Consider the following 20,463-nt stretch of genomic DNA (forward strand, 5'->3'; position numbering starts at 1 on the left):
AGCCCAATATTCCCAAAAACAAAATTTTGTATTCTTCACAAATTTTCAAGCTACAAATTTAGTTTACACATAATTCAAAGTGATTGCAAAAACTTGGTTGGTCAGACCATAAACACACACAATAACATGTACAATGTTTAGCAACGAGTAACTCGTGTAATGTGTGCGACTAGCAAAGACATGAGATACATGTGAGGTGATATGTGAATAGAAATCAATCACAAAGTCTACAAAATTCATCACAAAAAATTTAAAAGAGACTATCACCTAAAGAGTTACATCATATAACTCCCATATCTCCTAGATCATAAGCTTGCAATCATGTAATTTTCTTGTATTTATGCCTCATAATATACATTCCAATTTTAAGTTTATGTGAGTTTGGCATCAAGCCTAATAGTACACACCAATTAGATTTCAAGAATAAAGCACTTTTACCGAGGCTTCACCTTATGTTCTTTTTGTGCATGTGCTACACTTTCTTGAGTACAAAATCTTATGATATGCACTAAGGTGTTCATGATTGGCTAGTGAACAGTGGTGAGATGGTTATTTATGCCTTTCTCTAAAAGTTCAAGTCCAACATTTAAAAACATGTGACTTCAAGATTAAGACATAATAATCAAAAACCATACATATCTTTCCCACACAACATGCACTACAAATTTTCAACTAGTAGAGTGCAATAAATAAGCTCATCAAAGCTAAACAAGGTACAAACAACATGTTATGTGAAAATATTTTGACCAACCTTGTTCTCAGAAACCAAGAAGAATAGTGTAAAAACAAAATGTGCTTCCTTTTCCCTTTTTTATTTTTATTTTTATTTTTATTTTTTTTTAATTTATTTTTTTTAATTTTAATACAAATAAAAACACCTAGAATGAAATGCATGAATGTTATGCAATGCAAATCCTAGAGACAACAAAAAACCAAATAACAATGGTCACAAAGGGTATAGCAATGAAGCACAAGGACCATGTCAGAAAGACTCAGTTAGGTCGAGTCTTTTGCATCCAAAACTTTTTAGATGCACCACGAGCATTGGAGTTCTTATTCACTTGAGAATGATTTCCAACTCCAGGATTAAAATAAAGGTTTAAAGCCTTTACCAAATCACCAATAAGTACCATAGGATCAAGTGCTTGAGGCACAAGTACTTTTGGTTTGTTTGCTCTCTTTGCAGCTTGCAGCTTGTAGCAATTTGGACGTATGTGTCCTGTCTTTCCACAAAAATGACATACCCATGCAGGTTTATCATGTGTCTTGTCCTTAGATAGGGTAGGCTTCTTAGGCTTAGATTCTTTCAGATCAACTCTAATCTTCCTAGATGATGAACCTTCTATGGGTTTAGCAACCTTACCCACAGGGGGTTTGACAGTATCACTCACTATCTCACTCGCAGAAGGTTCAGAGGAAGAAGATGAAGGAACAAACTTAGTGGAATGGGGAGCGGACACACAGATGCTATCAACATAACCTAAACCAGTTTTGTCAGAAGATGACTTTTGAACACTTAGCATTTGATCAAGTTTAGAACTAGCAGATCTAGCAACAAATAAATCGAGTTCTAAAGTTTTAACTTTATCAAGCAAAAGCATGTTTTCAGTTTTCACATTGTTCAAAAGGTCATTAGCATCAAATAATTTAACAAGCAAATTTTTCTTTTCAAGCTTAAGAGAATCAATTTTCTTTAAGCCAAGTTCAATATTCATAGCATCCTTTACAGCAACTTTGCAAAGTTTGTTATAGGCCTCTTGAAGATCTGCATCTTCAGAGAGTTCCCCATCAGAAGGGTTCTCTTCAACAGATATGCTCTCATCAACTACATCAGTAGCAGTGAAAGCAATGAAGTTTCCATCCTCATCACAATCAGAATCATGATCAGAAACTTCATCATCACTAAGGGTTACAGCCATAGCCTTACCCATAGACTTCAAATAGGTTGGACATTCAGATTTCAAGTGTCCATACCCTTGGCATCCAAAACATTGAGAGCCCAAAGGATTATTGGAAGTTTGACCTACTCTTTCTCTAGGTTTATCATTGTTGTTAACCTTAGTGGGATCATACTTCCTAAAATTTCTAGGTTCAACAGTGTTTGTGCCTCTTGCCTTTCTATTGTTATTCCTGAGAAAATTTCTAAAATTCTTGGCAAGATAGGCAATCTCTGTAGCAGAGAGCTCATCATCGAATCCTCCACCTTCAACATCATCAACTGGCTTAAGAGCCATTGATTTGGATTTGGAAGTTTTGGGTAGATCCAACTCATAGGATTGAAGAGATCCTACAAGCTCATCAACAGGGATGGAGTCCACATCCTTGCTTTCAGTAATGGCAGTCACTTTGGGTCTAAAATCTTCAGTCAAAGATTTAAGAATCTTCCTAACAATTTTAGGTTGATCATAGATTTCACCCAGGTTAAAAGCAGAATTAACAATATCATTCAGTTTAGCATAGAATTCATCAAAAGATTCATCATCAGACATCCTAATGCATTCAAATTTAGAAGTCAATTGCTGCAGTTTATTAATTTTGACAGCCTTTGTGCCTTCATGCACAGTCTGGAGGATATTCCAAGCAGTATGAGCGATCTCAACATTCGAGATTCTCTTAAATTCCTCCATAGAAACAGCATTAAAAATCGCATTCATAGCCTTGCTATTGAACGAAGCTGCTTCTTTTTGAGAAGTTTGCCACTCACTAACAGGAGTAGTAGGCTTCTCCCATCCGTATTCAACGGAATTCCACACCCTCTCATCAATGGATTTCAGGAAAGCTTTCATCCTTACTTTCCAGTAAGCATAATTATTCCCATCAAAGTGAGGAGGAATAACTAGAGAGTGTCCGTGTTCCATGACAACAGGGGTCAAGGATCAGCTCAAAGATCAAAAGATCAAAACACAAAAGAGCTACCTGCTCTGATACCACTTGACAGTTTTTAGACCCTTTAAACAAATGAATTAACCCTAGATAATTAGTCAAGTTGTTACTTAGTCAAATTAACAAGTCTAGGTTAACACAAATATATCATATCATGCATAGCAGTGGAAAATAAATAAGACAATGATATGATCACCCAGGAAACCAAACCGGTAAAAACCTAGGGAGGATTTGACCTAGCTATCCTCAAGGTAAACTTGAATCCTCTATCAGAAAGAATCGAAGTTCATATAAAAGGACTTACAAGCACCCCCGCTCGACTTCCTAATGCTACCAACCAGTAGAACTTACTGACACGACCACGTGCAAGCTCCGAATCCATGGACTCCTTCTTTCTTTGGATTCCTCCAGCTACAAGCACCCCCGCTTGTGTATTCTTTAAGCTTTAATGGCAGCAACTGTTTTGATCTTCAACGTTTAGAGAATGTCTCTTCCTTGAAAACCCTAAGTTTGTGTAAAGGAAAGCTCCTCTAGATCTCACAAGAGGTTTACACAAATCGCAATATGAGCAACACTAAAACGTGGCTAGGGTTTGCCTTTTATACTTAGGACAAATAAGAAACCCTAAAAACGTTTTAAACACATAGGGCTGAGTTGGACGAATCTGCAGAAAAGCAATCTGCCCGACGTTCGATCGGTCGAGCCTAAGCTTCGATCGATCGAGCCAGGCCGAAAGCCACACTGCTTTCTGCTTTACACTCGATTCCAACTTTACATTGACATACAACTTTGAGCTAGCTTTAAACACTTCTAAACACATTGTTTTGATCATGGTTTGCCAACATTACAAATTAGAATTCTAAAATACATAATGTCCTAAACTTTAGAACCATACACTATATTTAGTTAAAAGAGCATGTTTATACTCAAAAGATTTATTTGTTGAAGCCTTGATGACCTTTTCTGGTTGGCCTATTATTAATGTCAAGTCTAGATGTGGTTCGGACTGATAGGACATTGGTGCTTTACGTCGAGAAGTAGGAAAACATGTCAAAACTTTGGGATATTCTTGCCGGTTATGCCTGGATAGATAGAGATGTTGGCTATATTGTCAAGGTGGGTGACTCAAAGGGATGTCTAATATAATGTGTCATTAAGGGGCTTGTTCACATTATTTGCAAATTGGGATCCATTTTCCAGTGGGTCTTGATAATATGTTTCTACATTCTCATGGCATTCCCATGACATGAAGTTAGCCGTGGTTTGGTCCAGGAAGCTCCTTTGATCCCTCCTCCTCTATTACTAGGTAGAGAGAATTGTCCAAACAGCCAATTTTTTCATTAATTTCTTTTCCATTGTATCTAAATTCTAAATTAATGGTTCCATTCCATTCATTCTAATTCAAGGTTTATATGTGGCTTCCAATAATATATATATATATATATATATGGGTTACAATTAGTTCAATTGGTAAAATTTTTTGTCTCTTGAATAAAAGATCTGGGTTTCGAACTCTTGCTTACACAAAAAATAATTGGTATCTTATAAGCTTAATGATAAAGAGCAATATTCATGGAGCGGATGCTACAGATCTAAATTTTTTTTTTTTTTTTGGAAATGAATCATTAAGCGATTTGATTTTATGTAATTGTTTATATAAATTTTCAACTTCTTACTTATCAAAAATAACATTTTGATGGTCTTTTTATTTTTTTATTTTATATACAAGATAGAAATTATACTCTAGCCTAATCTAAGTGTATATGTGTGTGAAACTCTCTCTTGGAGACTTGAATCCCGACCCTTGCCCTCCACACCCCACATGCACTTAACTCTTAACATTGTGTAGTTATGATTATGAACCTTTACAGCTGCGCCTAAAATTGCGACATTCTCCCTGAAATTGTCATACGATATGCATTGATTTTTTTTGGAGGGGGTAATCATACAATGCACTGATTGCATCTACCTCATTGTGTAGTTAATGCAAGCAACTCTAAAGTGCATGTTGGCCTTCAAAGAATTACCAACTCATGGATCTTTCCTTTGACAGAGTAATCCACCATAATAAAACAATTAACAACTCATCACCAACCACCATATATTGCGAACACCACTTCTTATGGGATTGCACATCTTATTTAATTGGATTAGTTTAGAATTTCAGTTTCTTTGATTTGATTTCATCTATCTTTAGATTACTGTTAGTTGGGAGTTTTATGGAACACTATCTTTTATTCCTAAAATGGTGGTTTTATTTGGCTAGATAGTTAGACTTTGATAAATGAAATTTATCTTCGTGATACATAAAGAAAGAATAAAAAACTAAATGTAAAATAAATAGTGCTAGTATAAATTTTACACCATTGGGCTTAGTTTGCTTAAATGAATTTCATGGCAAATTCTTATGGCATGATGTGGATGACTGTTGGGCTTAGTTTACTAAAATGTGGTAATTTTTCTATTATACTAGCAGTAATGATATTTGAAAGTTCAAATATGTGTATTGTAAGGTTGAATTTATTCAACCATCTAATTGGCTTTATTCCGTGCCAAATTTGCTTGTAATTCAGCATTTAGTAACCCTGTATTTAGGTGGGTTTGTTGTAAGGGTAGTGAGTGAGATAGAGTGAAGTTTGCTCAAGAGTGTGCAAGAAAACAGAGACTCGCGGCTGGGACTCGCGGGTGACTCGCGGCTGCAAGCCGCCAGAAGCAGCACACGTGCCAAGCATGCTGGAAGATGAACAGTTATGCTAGCTGGAGCACTACAGGACAAAACAGGACAACTGGCCATACGGTTAACTCGCGACTGGATCTCGCGACTTAGTCAAGCCGCGAGGTCAAGCCGCGAGCCACCCCTGTTTTGTAAAACCTGACGTTTCACATTCCTCTCCCACTCCAGTATAAATACCCCTTTTACCCACGATTGAAAGAGAGCTTCCAGAGAGAATTTTGAGAGAGAAACCCTAAAGAAAAACCAGATTGTTTCACCCACAATCTCTACCTTAGAGTCTCTTCAAATTCCTCAACTCTCTTCCTCTCCATTGTCAAATCCTTGAGAGGCATTATACCAAACCTGGTTCTCACCATCATCATCACTGTGAGACAGTTGTTTGGATTTTTGGGAAGCAGTTAGGAAGGAACCAATCTTCATTGGTTGATGCTACGGTCTAGTAGCGGAATCCGGGAAGCTAGAAAAGAAAAAGGTTCGACGCAACCTCGTTGGAGCAAGAAGCTTGGAGGGCTTAAGTGCACTGGGTAGATTAGGCTTGGAGGGTCTATTGCTGTCCTTGTATCCCAACTGTATTTTCTAGTGGATTGTTTACTGCTTGGAGGGCGGCGGAGAGGTTTTTCGCCGAGGACTTCGGTTTCCTCTTCGATAACACATCGTGTGTTGTTTTTGTGTTTGCATCTTCCTTCCTCTCTATCTTTGCCTTTTTATTATCTGCTGTGGTTTTATTTTGTTATGGCTTAGATAGTCTTTAACCAATTTCGTATTATAGCATGTGTTAAGTTTCCGCACACTAGTTGTTTGACATATTGCTTGTAGTGGTTAAGTTGTATTTTGGGGGTCTAAACGTTCAAAGGTGTTTTGTACACGTTTTTGAACTTTCATGTATAAACACCCTTGAACGTTTAGACCCCCAATTTACAACTTAACCAATTCAAGCATTATGTCAAACAACTAGTGTGCGGAAAATGAACATAAACTATAATATAGAATTGGAAAAACTATCTAAGCCAAATTAAAATCACAACCTACAGCAGATAATAAAAAGGCAAAGATAAAAGGGAAGGAAGATGCAAACACAAAGACAACACGCGATGTGTTATCGAAGAGGAAACCGAAGCCCTTGGCGTAAAACCTCTCCGCCGCCATCCAAGCGGTAAACAATCCACTAGAAAATGTAGTTGGGATACATGGACAGCAATAGACCCTCCAAGCCTAATCTACCCAGTGCACCTAAGCCCTCCAGGCTTCTTGCTCCAACGAGGTTACGCTGAACCTTTTTCTTTTCTAGCTTCTCGGATTCCACGACTGGACCGTAGCATCAACCAATGTAGATTGGTTCCTTCCTAACTGCTTCCCAGAAAACCAAACAGCCCTCTCACAGTGATGAATATGGTGTGAACAAGGTTTTGGTAAAATGCCTCTCAAGGATTTGACAATGAAGAGGAAGAGAGTTGAGGAATTTGAAGAGACTCTAATGTATAGATTGTAGGTGAATCTATCTTGTTTTTCTTTAGGGTTTCTCTCTCAAAATTCTCTCAGGAAGCTCTCTTTCATTTGTGGGTATAAGGGATATTTATACTGGAGTGAGTGAGGAATGTGAAACGTCAGGTTTTACGAAACAGGGATGGCTCGTGGCTTGACCTCGCGACTTGACTGAGTCGCGAGATCTAGTCGCGAGATAACCGTATGGCTAGTTGTCCTTTATTGCTCCAGCTAGCATGACTGTTCACCTTTTGGCACGCTTGGCACGTGTGCTGCGTTTGGCGGCTTGAAGCCGCGAGTCTCTGTTTTCTTGCACACTCTTGAGCAATCAACACTCTATCTCACTCACTACCCTTACAACAAACCCACCTAAATACAGGGTTACTAAATGCTGAAATACAAGCAAATTTGGCACGGAATAAAGCCAATAAAATGGTTGAATAAATTCAACCTTACAATCTCCCCCTTTGGCTATTCCGTGACAAAACCCTAAAACATACTCTAGACTTAACATGTGAGTTGGGAACAGTTGAACAAAACTCACTCACACCTAACTCTAGAAGCTGTGAAGCACTTGAATCATAAGAACATGAAACTCCTGAAACACAACAATAACCATGATCATTGTATGCAGAAAAGCATGAAATGCATATGAAACAAGTTTAAGGTGATCAAGCAAAGATGAAGTGAAGATTCAAATTATGGCTTGATCAACCAAGTAATCACCACAAGGTAGTGATCACAGTGCTCATTCACACTTGGAATGAACACTTGAACATACAAGTTAACAAGAACAAAGCAAGATAGTTGTATGCCCAACACTCAACCAATGCATAATACACTAAGTATATGCATCTAGGAACAATCCTACAAGGGCACAAGAGTGACAGTACTTAAAACAAAATGCAAGACATTTAGATAGAAGTACTGATTTAAAAAAAGCATAAAAGGCTGCATTAAGTAAGGTACAAACCATAAAGCCTACAAACTTTGCATAAAAACATAACCCTAAAAGCTTACATAAGCAACATGGGTACAAAACACAATATATCCTGAATAACATCAACAATGTATATAAAAGATTAAACCAAGATTATAAGTTCTGAGTTAGAAACATGAATACACCAAAACCACGGTGTATCATCCCATATAAACACAAAAAAAACCAAAAACATAAACCTATAAGTTTAAAGGTTAAGACTTAAAACAAGAGTATGTGTGTACTCCCCCTATCACTATGCACACTTCCCTTTGAGCTTTCTCCCCCTTACTGAACGCTCTCCCCCTTTTTGGCACGAATAGCTAAAGGCTGTCGTCCAACTTTTGTTGAATAGCATCTAGCTGATTCTCCATAGTCTCGAGACGCATTTGAACATGGTTGTTTGTGGAGTAGAGAAGTGTCACCATCTCATCAATGCGTTTCTGAATATTTTCAAGTAAACTACCCACTTTATCAGTTTGAGGATTAGTCTGTGCTTGCGGAATGCTAGCTTGTGGAACTTCAGGAATAACATGCGAAGTAGGTGTGGTATGTGCAGGTGTCTCTGACTCAGGGGCAGATGGAGTAACCGGAGAGATGTGTGCACTCTTTGGTGTTTTAGAGGAGTGACTTCTGCTAGCTTGAAGAGTGTACATGGAAATAGGACGTTGACGGGTCAACATTTTTCCATCTGTGGGAGGAACAATGCCTTCACGAAGAATGAGCTTCATGATGAGACTACAAAATGGAATAATTCCTCGAGCTGCAGTTCGAACCGCGGTCTTCCTCATGGTGTAAAAGATGTGAGCACAAATATCAATGGAGGCTCCTGTAATAAGATCACAAAGGAATTGAGCTTTCCCAAGATTTATGAATGTAGTGTTGGACAGTGGGTAGAGATTAGTGAACATGATCAACTTCAGTGTGGTCAGCTCTGGTGCAAACTTTGCGGTGCTGATGGATGTGCCTGTATTGGATACTTCATGATCAGATCCTAGGATTTGTAGAATGTCTTGAATCTCTAGAGTTCGATCATCGTACGGAGTTAGATCCACATTCTAAGGTCTAGTGATTCCGAGAACATCTGCGATGGAGTTTGGGGAAACGCCAAATTCCTTTCCTCTGACCTAGAAAATAAGTTCAACTCCAAGATCACTTGCATTGAAGAAGCATTCTTTAACCAATTCATTCATTAGATCGACAAAGTTCCCAAACAAGTTTGCCCAATCTTGTGGCTCAAATATTCGAGGGACAAAAGTGGTCCCTAAGGTGTTAAACTCCACCACCCGTTCCACTATTGGAGTTGACTTGTCAAAGATGTTTGAGTAAATGTGTGAGGTAAGCGGGGTTCTAAACCTCTCCTCATTGGAGTCTTGAGATGACTGTGATGAGAGTCGAGTCCTTTTAGTAACTGGGGTTGCTGGATCGTCAGCAATAATGTCTTTACCCTTAGAGGATCGACGAGACATCTGCAAGAGAATAGGCCCACAGCAAAGAACCAAAACAGCACCACACAAGATAAATATCAACATGATTCGATGCAGCAAAGAACCAAAAACAGCACCACACAAGATAAATATCAACATGATTCGATGCAAATAAGAGTGAAAACCAGATAATTTAATACACAAATACTAACTTAAGACAGTTCAGACCCAAACAAATCACCATCAATACTAAAGTGCACAATACGACAGGTGCAGCAAAATGGTGAAAGTGTAATAGAGCATAGAGAGACACAAATTCAAAAATAACTGTCAATTAGACAGTCTACCATGACCATGATATGCATACAAAGACAGCATTCGAACATTAAGAACGGATAGCATAAAACAGACCACATAAAATTTCAAAATGAAGGATTAGAGCACCCAAAATAGAGCACATGGTAGTGAGACACAACATTCAGAAAATGAAGTTGTTTTAAAGGAATACTTTCAAGATGCCATCACACACACGTTATATTATCATAAAAACACAATAAACCAATGCCGCAAGCCAACTTCAACACACAAACAAGTGAAAGGAGCAAGTCACAAAAATACCAAACCCATTTAACAAAAGAGTTTGAGAATCAACAACAGGCAAATATTAGAATAAAGAAAAAGGACATTGTAACCAATCAGCATGAAAACGGATGAAATTAACAACAAACACAACTAGCCATACCCATCAAACAAAGAGAGGAATGTTTCGAACACAGTATCTATCCAAATGGCAAGAAAAACATTCATTAAACAGGGAAAATGAGATGAGGAAAACAAGACACATACCTTTTCTTGATGATTTTGAGCAGAAATGAAGCACCAATGAAGTTTGAAAATGGGTGCACGGAGTGTTTGGGAAGGAGACAGTTGAGAGAGAAGATGAATAGTCACAAAAGTTCGAGGGAAAACTGAAAAAGATTTAAAAACTGCCCCTACTTTTGCCAAACACGCATTTTTCGCGACTTAAGTGAGTCGCCAACAAGCCGCCAGGTCAAGCCGCCAAAACACACAGATAAAATTTTGAAAAATTTTCTAAGTGTTTTTCGCGATTGGAAGATCTATCCGCGAGAGAGTCACGAGCTGAGTCGTGAAAATCTCTAAGTAACCCTCGCGACTGGACCTTCCACTCGCGAACAAGTCGCCAAAAATGACCCGCGAACACGCGATTGAGGCCAGTGACTTCACTTACCCGCGACTGAGTCGCCAAAACAGGGCAAAAATGGATTTTTGAAATTTCCAAATTTTGAGAACAAAATACTTTCCAAAAACACTTAAAATACTCAAAAATCTTTTTGTGTTTGAATTAACAAAGATTGAGCATGTGAAAACACATTTCATCAAGTACAATCACACAAATGAATATGGCATTTATTGAACATAAACTTGTGTGTTGTGTGTGGATATCAACAATGAGATAGTCCTTAGTCTAATGTGAAGCTTCAATGATCAATTCAACCAACGCATACACAATTAGCACTAGATTAAGTGATCCATCTCAATTATAGAAATATGTATATATGACCTCCCACAAACTTGATAACATATCTTGGAACTTTATATTTGACTCCACTTTCAATCATACCATATGATCTTTTTGATCATTTTTTAGACAAACACCTCTCATTGTAAGAGTGATATTTGATATTTCACTTTAATGAACTAGCCTTTGGCTTTTTGAATAAACATTCACTTTAATTTTAGGTCTCTTACCCTTTTTCCTAGTCGAATACTAGAATGTGCGACAGGCTTTTACAGCTCAATATCTCTTTTCATTTGAAGATTTACATTTGGTGAGCTCTTTTTAGCAAAAACAAAAATAAAGAGTGGGAAGATATATAGACACAAATCTATGCATGTCTCAAGATCATCATAACCATTCACTAATCATTCATGACAAGTTTGAAGATCTATTTACAACAATCACATAGATTTCAAGATTTCTCTCACAGTGATATGAGTGCAATGAAACAAGCTATGCTCGAAAATGCACAAAGTCATTAGCACAAAGGTACAAGGCAAAACAAGTTTTGAGACAAAAACTCAACAATGTCAATCAAACTTTTTGATTTTCTAATTTTTATGTGATTTTTGGCTTTTTTGACACTAGAAGAAAAAGATTGATCAAAAACAAAAACAAAATTAAAAGTATGCACAAGTAGACAAGCAAACATCCATCAGCATAAACAACAAGCAAACAATCAAACATCGTCGCAAAGCATAGGAAGTATTAATGCATGGACATGTTGTAATGCTTATGCATGAGTATCCTTTTTCACCCACACGTCACTTGCGTTTGGGGTGATTTCCTTATAGGATTGGGTACGGAAGTTAGGGCTTTCAAACCTTCGTGAGAAGCTTTCTAAGCAGTTGGTGAATGCACCAATCATCTTCATCACGTTCATCATTCAGGGATCACCATTTTGATCTCTCGATTATTTACTTGCCCAATTTCTTCTATCATTTCTAGGTCCTCGTGACCTTTGAGGAGTTGCACTATTCTTTGCTCTCAGCTTTTGGCAATTTGGTCGAGTATGCCCTTGAAGTCCGCAATGATGACACACATAAGTTGATCTAGGACCTCTTTGTGGTCGTGGACGAGACTTAGCACGAGATTCAGACCTACCCACAGATTGATTGCGGGAATTCAACAACCGTTCGTTCCCCACATTTCTCTTCTCCTCTATCTAGGGCTCCTCAGCAGTAGGATCAACATCAGCTGATTCTTTGGCCTTTATAAACTTCACTTCTTTAGTGACATTTCTAGATGAGCTACTTCCTCCGGTATATCCCAACCCGGATTTGTCTGAAAAGTACTTTTGCAATGAAATAACATCATCTAGCTTCTTGGTGGTGACTCTCTCAATTTTAGCATTTGCTTGTACAACCTCTTGCTCAAGAAATCTCACTTTTGTGTAAGCTTCTGACAGCTCACCATTCAATGTTTTTATCTCACATTTGGCCTCCCTATATCGGATTAGGAGACTTTTATAATCCTCCTCTGCCTTCTTCATTTTTCTCACAGCTGCCTTAGCCACCCTTGTGTACTTACCCGACTTCTCCAAGAGTGAGTTATAATTCTCTTAAAGATTGGCTGTGCTTTCATCTTCTTCAGCATCTGATTCTTCAACAATTCCCAGTGATTTTCATCACTATGTTCTCCAAGGTCTCGTACAAGCAAATTCAACTTGTCTAGAGACTCAACATGAGCAATAGTCATAAAAGCTGAGTAGTTCCCCTCTCCATCACAGCTTTCTTCAGATTCTGAGTCGGATGAATCCGAGTCACTCAATGTCGTGGCATACACTTTGCCTTTCGATTTCAAATAATTTGGACATTCTTTCTTAAAGTGTCCATGCCCGTTACATTCGAAACAAGTGACACCTTGTGTAGGTTGGGATTCTTTTCCATCTTTTTTTTTGAATTCCCTTTTCTCCCTTCCTGAACTTTGGAATTTTCATTTATCACCAAATTTACCATTATTTTTGAATTTCAAGAATTTTCTGAAATTTTTTACAAGGTAAGCAACATCTTTGTCAACCACATCTTCTCCCGATGAGTCATGATCTTCCACCTTCTCATTAATGATCTTAAGAGCAAGAGATTTACTCTTCCGTTGATTGGGCAGCGACATCTCATAGGTCTGAAGAGAACCAACCAGCTCCTGGACTTCGATGTCATCAAGGTCCTTGCTCTCTTCAATCGCTGTCACTTTAGCACGAAAACTTTCCGGCAATGATCGAAGGATCTTCCTTACAATTTTAGAGTCCTCCGTTTTCTCTCCCAAATTGAACTTGCTGACAATCACCTCATTCAGCTTGCTATAGAAACAGTCAAAGGACTCATCCTTACTCGTTTTTAATTCCTCAAACCGAGTGGTTAGCATCTGCAACTTGGTGTCTTTTACCTTCTTCGTGCCTTCGTAAGTGGTCTCCAATATTTCCCATGCTTCTTTAGCAACGCTAATGTGAGAGATCCTGTGAAATTCATCTGGAGACACACCACAGAAAATAGCATTGAGTGCTTTACTGTTAGCATTAGATGCAGCAAGTGCTGCCTTATCCCATGTAGATTTAGCTTCCTCAGGCCTGGTCCAACCTATCTCAACAGCATCCCAAACAGATTAATCAATAGAACACAGAAAAGCTCTCATGCGAACCTTCCAAAAAGCATAATTACTACCGTCAAAATATGGAGGTGCATTTAGGGATTGAGACCGATCCATCTCAAAAGGGAGTCAAGGATCATACAATGGTAATGAAACCACTAGAAGTGTACCCGCTCTAATACCAATTGAAAGTTCAAATATGTGTATAAACACCCTTGAACGTTTAGACCCCCAATTTACAACTTAACAAATTCAAGCATTATGTCAAACAACTAGTGTGCGGAAAATGAACATAAGCTATAATATAGAATTGGAAAAACTATCTAAGCCAAATTAAAATCACAACCCACAGCAGATAATAAAAAGGCAAAGATAAAAGGGAAGGAAGATGCAAACACAAAGACAACACGCGATGTGTTATCAAAGAGGAAACTGAAGCCCTCGGCGTAAAACCTCTTCGCCGTCTTCCAAGCGGTAAACAATCCACTAGAAAATGTAGTTGGGATACATGGACAGCAATAGACCCTCCAAGTCTAATCTACCCAGTGCACCTAAGCCCTCCAAGCTTCTTGCTCCAACGAGGTTGCGCCGAACCTTTTTCTTTTCTAGCTTCCCGGATTCCGCTACTAGACCATAGCATCAACCAATGTAGATTGGTTCCTTCCTAATTGCTTCCCAGAAAACCAAACAGCCTTCTTACAGTGATGAATATGGTGAGAACAAGGTTTTGGTAAAATGCCTCTTAAGGATTTGATAATGGAGAGGAAGAAAGTTGAGGAATTTGAAGAGACTCTAATGCATAAATTGTAGGTGAATCAATCTTGTTTTTCTTTAGAGTTTCTCTCTCAAAATTATCTCAGGAAGCTCTCTTTCATTTATGGGTATAAGGGGTATTTATACTGAAGTGAGTGAGGAATGTGAAACGTCAGGTTTTACAAAACAGGGGTGGCTCGCGGCTTGACCTCGCGACTTGACTGAGTCGCGAGATCCAGTCGCGAGATAACCGTATGGCTAGTTGTCCTGTTTTGTCCTGTAGTGCTCCAGCTAGCATGACTGTTCACCTTCTGGCACGCTTGGCACGTGTGCTGCGTTTGGCGGCTTGAAGTCGCGAGCCACCCGCAAGAACAAGCCGCGAGTCTCTGTTTTCTTGCACACTCTTGAGCAATCAACACTCTATCTCACTCACTACCCTTACAACAAACCCACCTAAATACAGGGTTACTAAATGCTGAAATACAAGCAAATTTGGCACGGAATAAAGCCAATAAAATGGTTGAATAAATTCAACCTTACAATATTGCTCTTATGTTATTTACTTGGTTATTACATGGGGAAAAAGCTTATCTCTAAATCAGTTTGGAGAGAAAAACCTTTTCAAACTCCTCATATAGTTACATGTGAATTTTGAAAATCTAACTATTGAATTGCATGTCCTTATTATACCCTTGATGCTTGCAAAATTTTAAGAAGATCAAAGATCATCAATCAAATGTTTAAATTTCAGGTTTTTTGTAGTATAAAATTATGCACAAAAAATAAGTGTATTGATCGAATAATAAATAACATCTAATTTGAATAAAATTTGACATACATGTCAAGAACATACGGAACATGTAATTTAACAATTAGATTTTCAAAATTCACATCCAATAAAAAAAATATAAAAAAAGTTTGATGGGTTTGGAGATTTTGGGGAGAAAGCTTATCTATTATCTATTATTTGGACCGGTACTTGTCCCACTGCTTGTGAATTGGGACTGCTTTGAAACATCCTCTGAGGTATCTAAGACAATTCTTTTTACTGGGATTCTGTTCATTGTTTTTCTTTTTCTTTTTTGGTTTTGAAAGCAAATAAGTTGCTTTCAGATTATGTGTTCAATATGGTATTATTAAGAAATTTCCTAGTCATTCCACTAATGATCTCATCGATCTTGTCTAGACCAGTCTACATTTATCATCTGACCATTCAGTCAATAAAATTTCCTAGTCATTCATATAATTAATCACCGGCCTTGAGGGAGATGGTATAAAATAAATATAAGCTCAATCGCTTTGTAAAATCTATAAGTTTTTCTTACATGAATTTAATACGTAATTCCTTAAGGGTCTCAATTAAGTTTTTGAATCAATTTTGTGGAAATCTTGCATGAACGAACACAGTCTCTTCAAGGATTGCTATATTTAGTTATAAGAGCATGTTTATATTCAAATATTTATTTGTTGATTTCCTGATGACCTTTTCTGGTTGGCTTATTATTAATGTCAGGTCGAAATGTGGTTCGGACTGATAGGACAATGGTAGTTTACGAGAAGCAGGAAATTAAACTTGTCAAAACTTTGGGATATTCCTGCTGTTTATGCCTGGATAGATACAGGTGTCGACTATATTGTCAAGGTGGGTGATTGAAAGAGATGTCTAATGTGTCGTAAAGGGCTTGTTCAAATAATGAATCATTGCTTATCTATTTTTCAAAAAAAAAAAACAAAAATGATGAATCATTGCTTAATTAATCCATTATATTTGCTTTGTTATTATTTAGTTATTAGTTTTGTTCAATAAGGGATTGTACATCGAAGCTTAAATTGTCATGGATTGAGTAGATATGATGTTTGCACCAAAAAAAGAGAGAAAAAGACTGGACGTGGATATCGTTTATTACATGCTTGAAATGTTATGATATAAGCATTCAACATGTAAGAGTTGGGCTTCAAAAATGTTAGATAACATCAAGGATTCAGGGTTTAAAAGTTGTATAATACTTAAAAAATAATAGTATAAATAAATAGAATAATGGCCTGTTCGGATGTTTAAAAAAGGAGGGAGAGTAGAGTAAAGGGAGAGAGAATAATTCAATTATCTTGTTTGGAAGTTTTTTAAGGAAGGAGGGGGAGGGGTTTGGAGGGGTTTCAACTACCTGTAGCCCCTTATTTTTAATTCCCCCAAATTGGAAAGATTTGGAGGGAGAGTAAAGTAGATAAATTATTGACCAAATGAATTCCCTAATTTACCATTTCTAAATTAACAAAATTACAAACCGATTATATAAATAATCTTTGTTTGTTTCCTAAGACAATTTAACACTACAAATGACAAATCTTCCTAGTGCTTTCTTACAAACCAAACACAATATCTACTAAATTTAGTATCTTTATAGTTTCTATCCAGTTTTCTCTGCAACCAAACAGAAAAGAGAAACCCAAAATTGCGAAGAACAAGCTAGAAAACCTGCTCAAAATCGCGAAAGCTGGAGCGGTTAAGCCGTTAATCTTGTTGATTTCCTTGGCCAATCCTCAGCTCCAAGAGTATGACGTCACAGCGATTTTGAATCTCTCGCTCTGCGACGAGAATAAGGAGTTCATAGCCTCCTCTGGTGCGATTAAGCCACTGGTTCGAGCTTTGAGATTGGGAACTCCGATGGTGAAAGAGAACTTGGCTTGCGCTCTACTTCGACTCTCTCAAGTAGATGAGAACAAATTCGCGATCGGACAGTCAAAAGCGATTCCGCTGTTGGTGAATCTTCTAGAAAGCGGTGGTTTTTGCGGGAAAAAGGACACGTCGACGGCTCTGTACTCTTTGTGCTCTGTAAAGGAAAACAAGATCAAAGCCGTCCAAGCTGGAATCACGAAGCCATTGGTGGAGGAGGTGTTTGGGGAGTGAGAAATTGTGGGAATTGTTTGTTTCTCGAGAAAGTTTAGGAAATTGGAAGAGGTTTTTGATTTTTTATTATAATTTTTTTGAGGTAATAAAAATTATTTTATAATAGTTAATAGTACTTTTATACTTTTATTAGTGGTATTTGATGGAATGAGAATGTTGATTAAATAATTATTTAATCTAATAAATTAATCATAGACCAATGTTGCAAGTCTATTTTAAAATAGGGGTAAATTTGTCTATTTAAATCATTTCCCCTACTTTTCCTCCTAATTTTTAAAATATCCAAACAAGAGGAAGGGCTAATTACTCCCTTCCCCCTTACTAATTTTAAAAACATCCAAACAAGGTAGAGGATAATCATTCTTCTCTACTCTCCTCCCCTCTACTCTCCTCTACTCTCCTCCCTCTCTAAATTTCCAAAAAGGCCATAAGAGTTGGGCTTCAAAAAAGCAACAACTCTATAATAAATGTAGACTGGAAAAAGTTGGGCCAAACTCACATTAAATAAAGCTGAAACACTGAAAATGGCAAAAGGAGGATTAGTTTAGAATTTTTTTTTTCTTTTTTTTTTTTACACAGGATTAGTTTAGAATTTCATTTACCTTTAGATAGGAACTAGTTTTTAGATTACTATCACTTGGGAGATTTATGGGACATAATCTTTTATTCCTATTTCCTAAAAAAGTCACCCATATACCTACGTCTATTTCGTAACAAACTGCTCAATCCCAATACTAGATCCTCTACTGGATCATCTGAAGCTTTTGATGTTAAAACTAGACAATAATGAGAAAAATTGGATCTAGAATTGAATTTTTTTTTCTCTCTCAGATCGTTGTCTCCTTAGAGAGCCCACTTGCTAAATTTCAATTTTCATTCTTTGTTTCCAATGATACCAAAAATTGTCAGTTGGGTTACTCATTCAATTCAGAGCTTTTGATTATATTTTAAGATTTGCAAGAAAAAACAGAGTTGATTAAAGAGACCACCAGGTTTATTATGCTTGGTGAGGGTGCCTCTGATGATTAAGTTAGTATCAACCCATATATTTCATATATAAATACTATTTTGTAGTATTTTTCTCATACCTAAATAAGTGAGGCAGATTGTCCCTTTTTAAAATGACACGAGTATAGCTATTGTACATAAATAATAAGTTGCCTGTGCGATGCACAGATAATTTTGTAATATTTTATATAGGATGATTTTGGATAGTGTTGTACATATATTATAAAGAAAAAAATAAACTAAATTAGAGTAAAAAAAAACATATATATTTTGAGATATTAAAAATTAGTTTAGTAGTTTTACTACATATTTATAGTCTTCTCAAGGTAAGATTAATTTAAAAAAAAAAATCATGAAACCAAAAATAAATGCTAAAGAGTAACGGGACAATGAAAATCAATTAATTTGTATTGTGTTCACATATTTTATACTATGAAATGAAAGTATGTCCAACTCTCTCACTGTCTTCCACTCATCGATAGCGCAACATTAATACATGGTATGGGCAAGTGTGTATGCATGTGTCTTATAGTTGATTTAAAATCATGGTAGAATATGGTTTTACATTACGTATTAAATATTCTCTCTACTTATATACCAAAAACAAAAACTATCCAACCAAATTACCCAAACCTAAATCATATTTAATCCCCTAATTTAAAGAGGAAAAAAAAAATACTCGTAGGGGTTTTGGCGTCTTGATGGTGGTGGGAGGCTAATATGACAGAGGTAGCGGGCCCCTTAGATTTCTCTTTCTCCCTCTTTCAATTGTTTTGTCAGTCTCAGGTCTTTTATTTTGGTAATATGTAGTGAAATAATGCATTTTATTTAACAATCCACAACATTTTTGTGTCTTTCTATCTCTCTTTAGGGATTTATCTGGTTAGTTATTACTATTAGTTCTTAATTATTATTTTTTTACTTTTTTAAAATATTAAAATGGTGAGTATGCTAAAAGACATGAAGAAGAGAGAAAAGTGTGGTGTAAGCTTAGGCAATTAATTAGAGACTAATGAGATAACAGTAAAATAAGTTAACGTAAACTTTTGGGTAATAGTAAAAAAAAAAAACTCAATGAAAGGGGTAAAAAAAATGTCAAATGCAAAATTAGAGCGCTACTTGGCAAGACTTCATGCACTCCAGCATGAGGTCTCTGCTTTTATGTATATATATATTGATGATTATTCCTTTATAACTCCTAATCACTAATTAGCATGAGTCTCAAAAAACTTTGTGATAAGACTTTATCATACGTATAAAATAAGCATAGATTTATTTTTATTTTTATTTATTTTATAAAAAAAAGGCTATTGCTATTGTGTTCATCCTTATAAGAATTCAAGCATAGATTAAATTTTCAATATTTTTAACAATTTTTCTTTGATTCTTTTATAATTTCTATATTGTGTTGGTTTAAATGAATTTTTTCTCAAGCTTTTAGAGGATGGACTTCATTTTTTCATGCTTTCAGATGATAGACTTTAGATAAGATGTTCCAACTTTTATACACCAAGCATTGATGGTAAGTCTTGTACATGGAACAAATCAAGATAAGAAATTAAGAATATGGTCCACTTTGGTCGGCATTAGCTTGATTTGTCTAGACATCAATTTTATCTCTTGCCAAAAGTCCGACTTATTTTAGGCGGAAGTTTCCTTGATTATTACTTGTATACATAATTCCAGGATCATTAAATTGGAATAGGTCCCTTATTGACCTAACCAATTGGAATATGATGAAATTTCTTCCCATCCACTCTAAACGTTGTACACTCTAAATTTTTTCTATATCTCATAATGATACGTTGTGGAAAGGTGTCATCCAAGTCCAATATGATTGAGGGTTGTAGTTGAGACTATGGCCCATAAGTTTTACTATTCAATACTTTGCGAGAAAAATTAAACACTCATTTGATGTAACTGGAGACTATGGAATTTGACACTATATACATTGGGGTTTGTTCTTGATTTTGTGAAATTGCTGTAGGTATTAAAAACTCTAGTTTGATTAGTTGGCAAGTCATGTTCTTTAAGCGTGAAAAATCTACAATGAAAAACTTTACAATAAATGTTTTGGAGAGAAAATTGTTAGCCCTCTCATCCCATTGGGACCCCCCTATTTTACCA

At 36.6% G+C, this 20,463-nt stretch overlaps 1 protein-coding gene across 1 annotated transcript; it reads left to right on the plus strand.

Moving 5' to 3' along the window:
• The first annotated feature begins 3,930 nt into the window (after positions 1 to 3,930).
• LOC126695907 (U-box domain-containing protein 14-like) lies at positions 3,931 to 17,328 on the plus strand. Its single transcript, XM_050392702.1, has 2 exons — positions 3,931 to 3,999; positions 16,837 to 17,328. The coding sequence occupies exons 1-2, from the start codon at positions 3,931 to 3,933 to the stop codon at positions 17,326 to 17,328; spliced, it is 561 nt and encodes a 186-aa protein (XP_050248659.1).
• The last annotated feature ends 3,135 nt before the right edge of the window (positions 17,329 to 20,463 follow it).

Source organism: Quercus robur, chromosome 8 (assembly GCF_932294415.1).
Source record: "Quercus robur chromosome 8, dhQueRobu3.1, whole genome shotgun sequence".
Lineage (NCBI taxonomy): Eukaryota > Viridiplantae > Streptophyta > Magnoliopsida > Fagales > Fagaceae > Quercus > Quercus robur.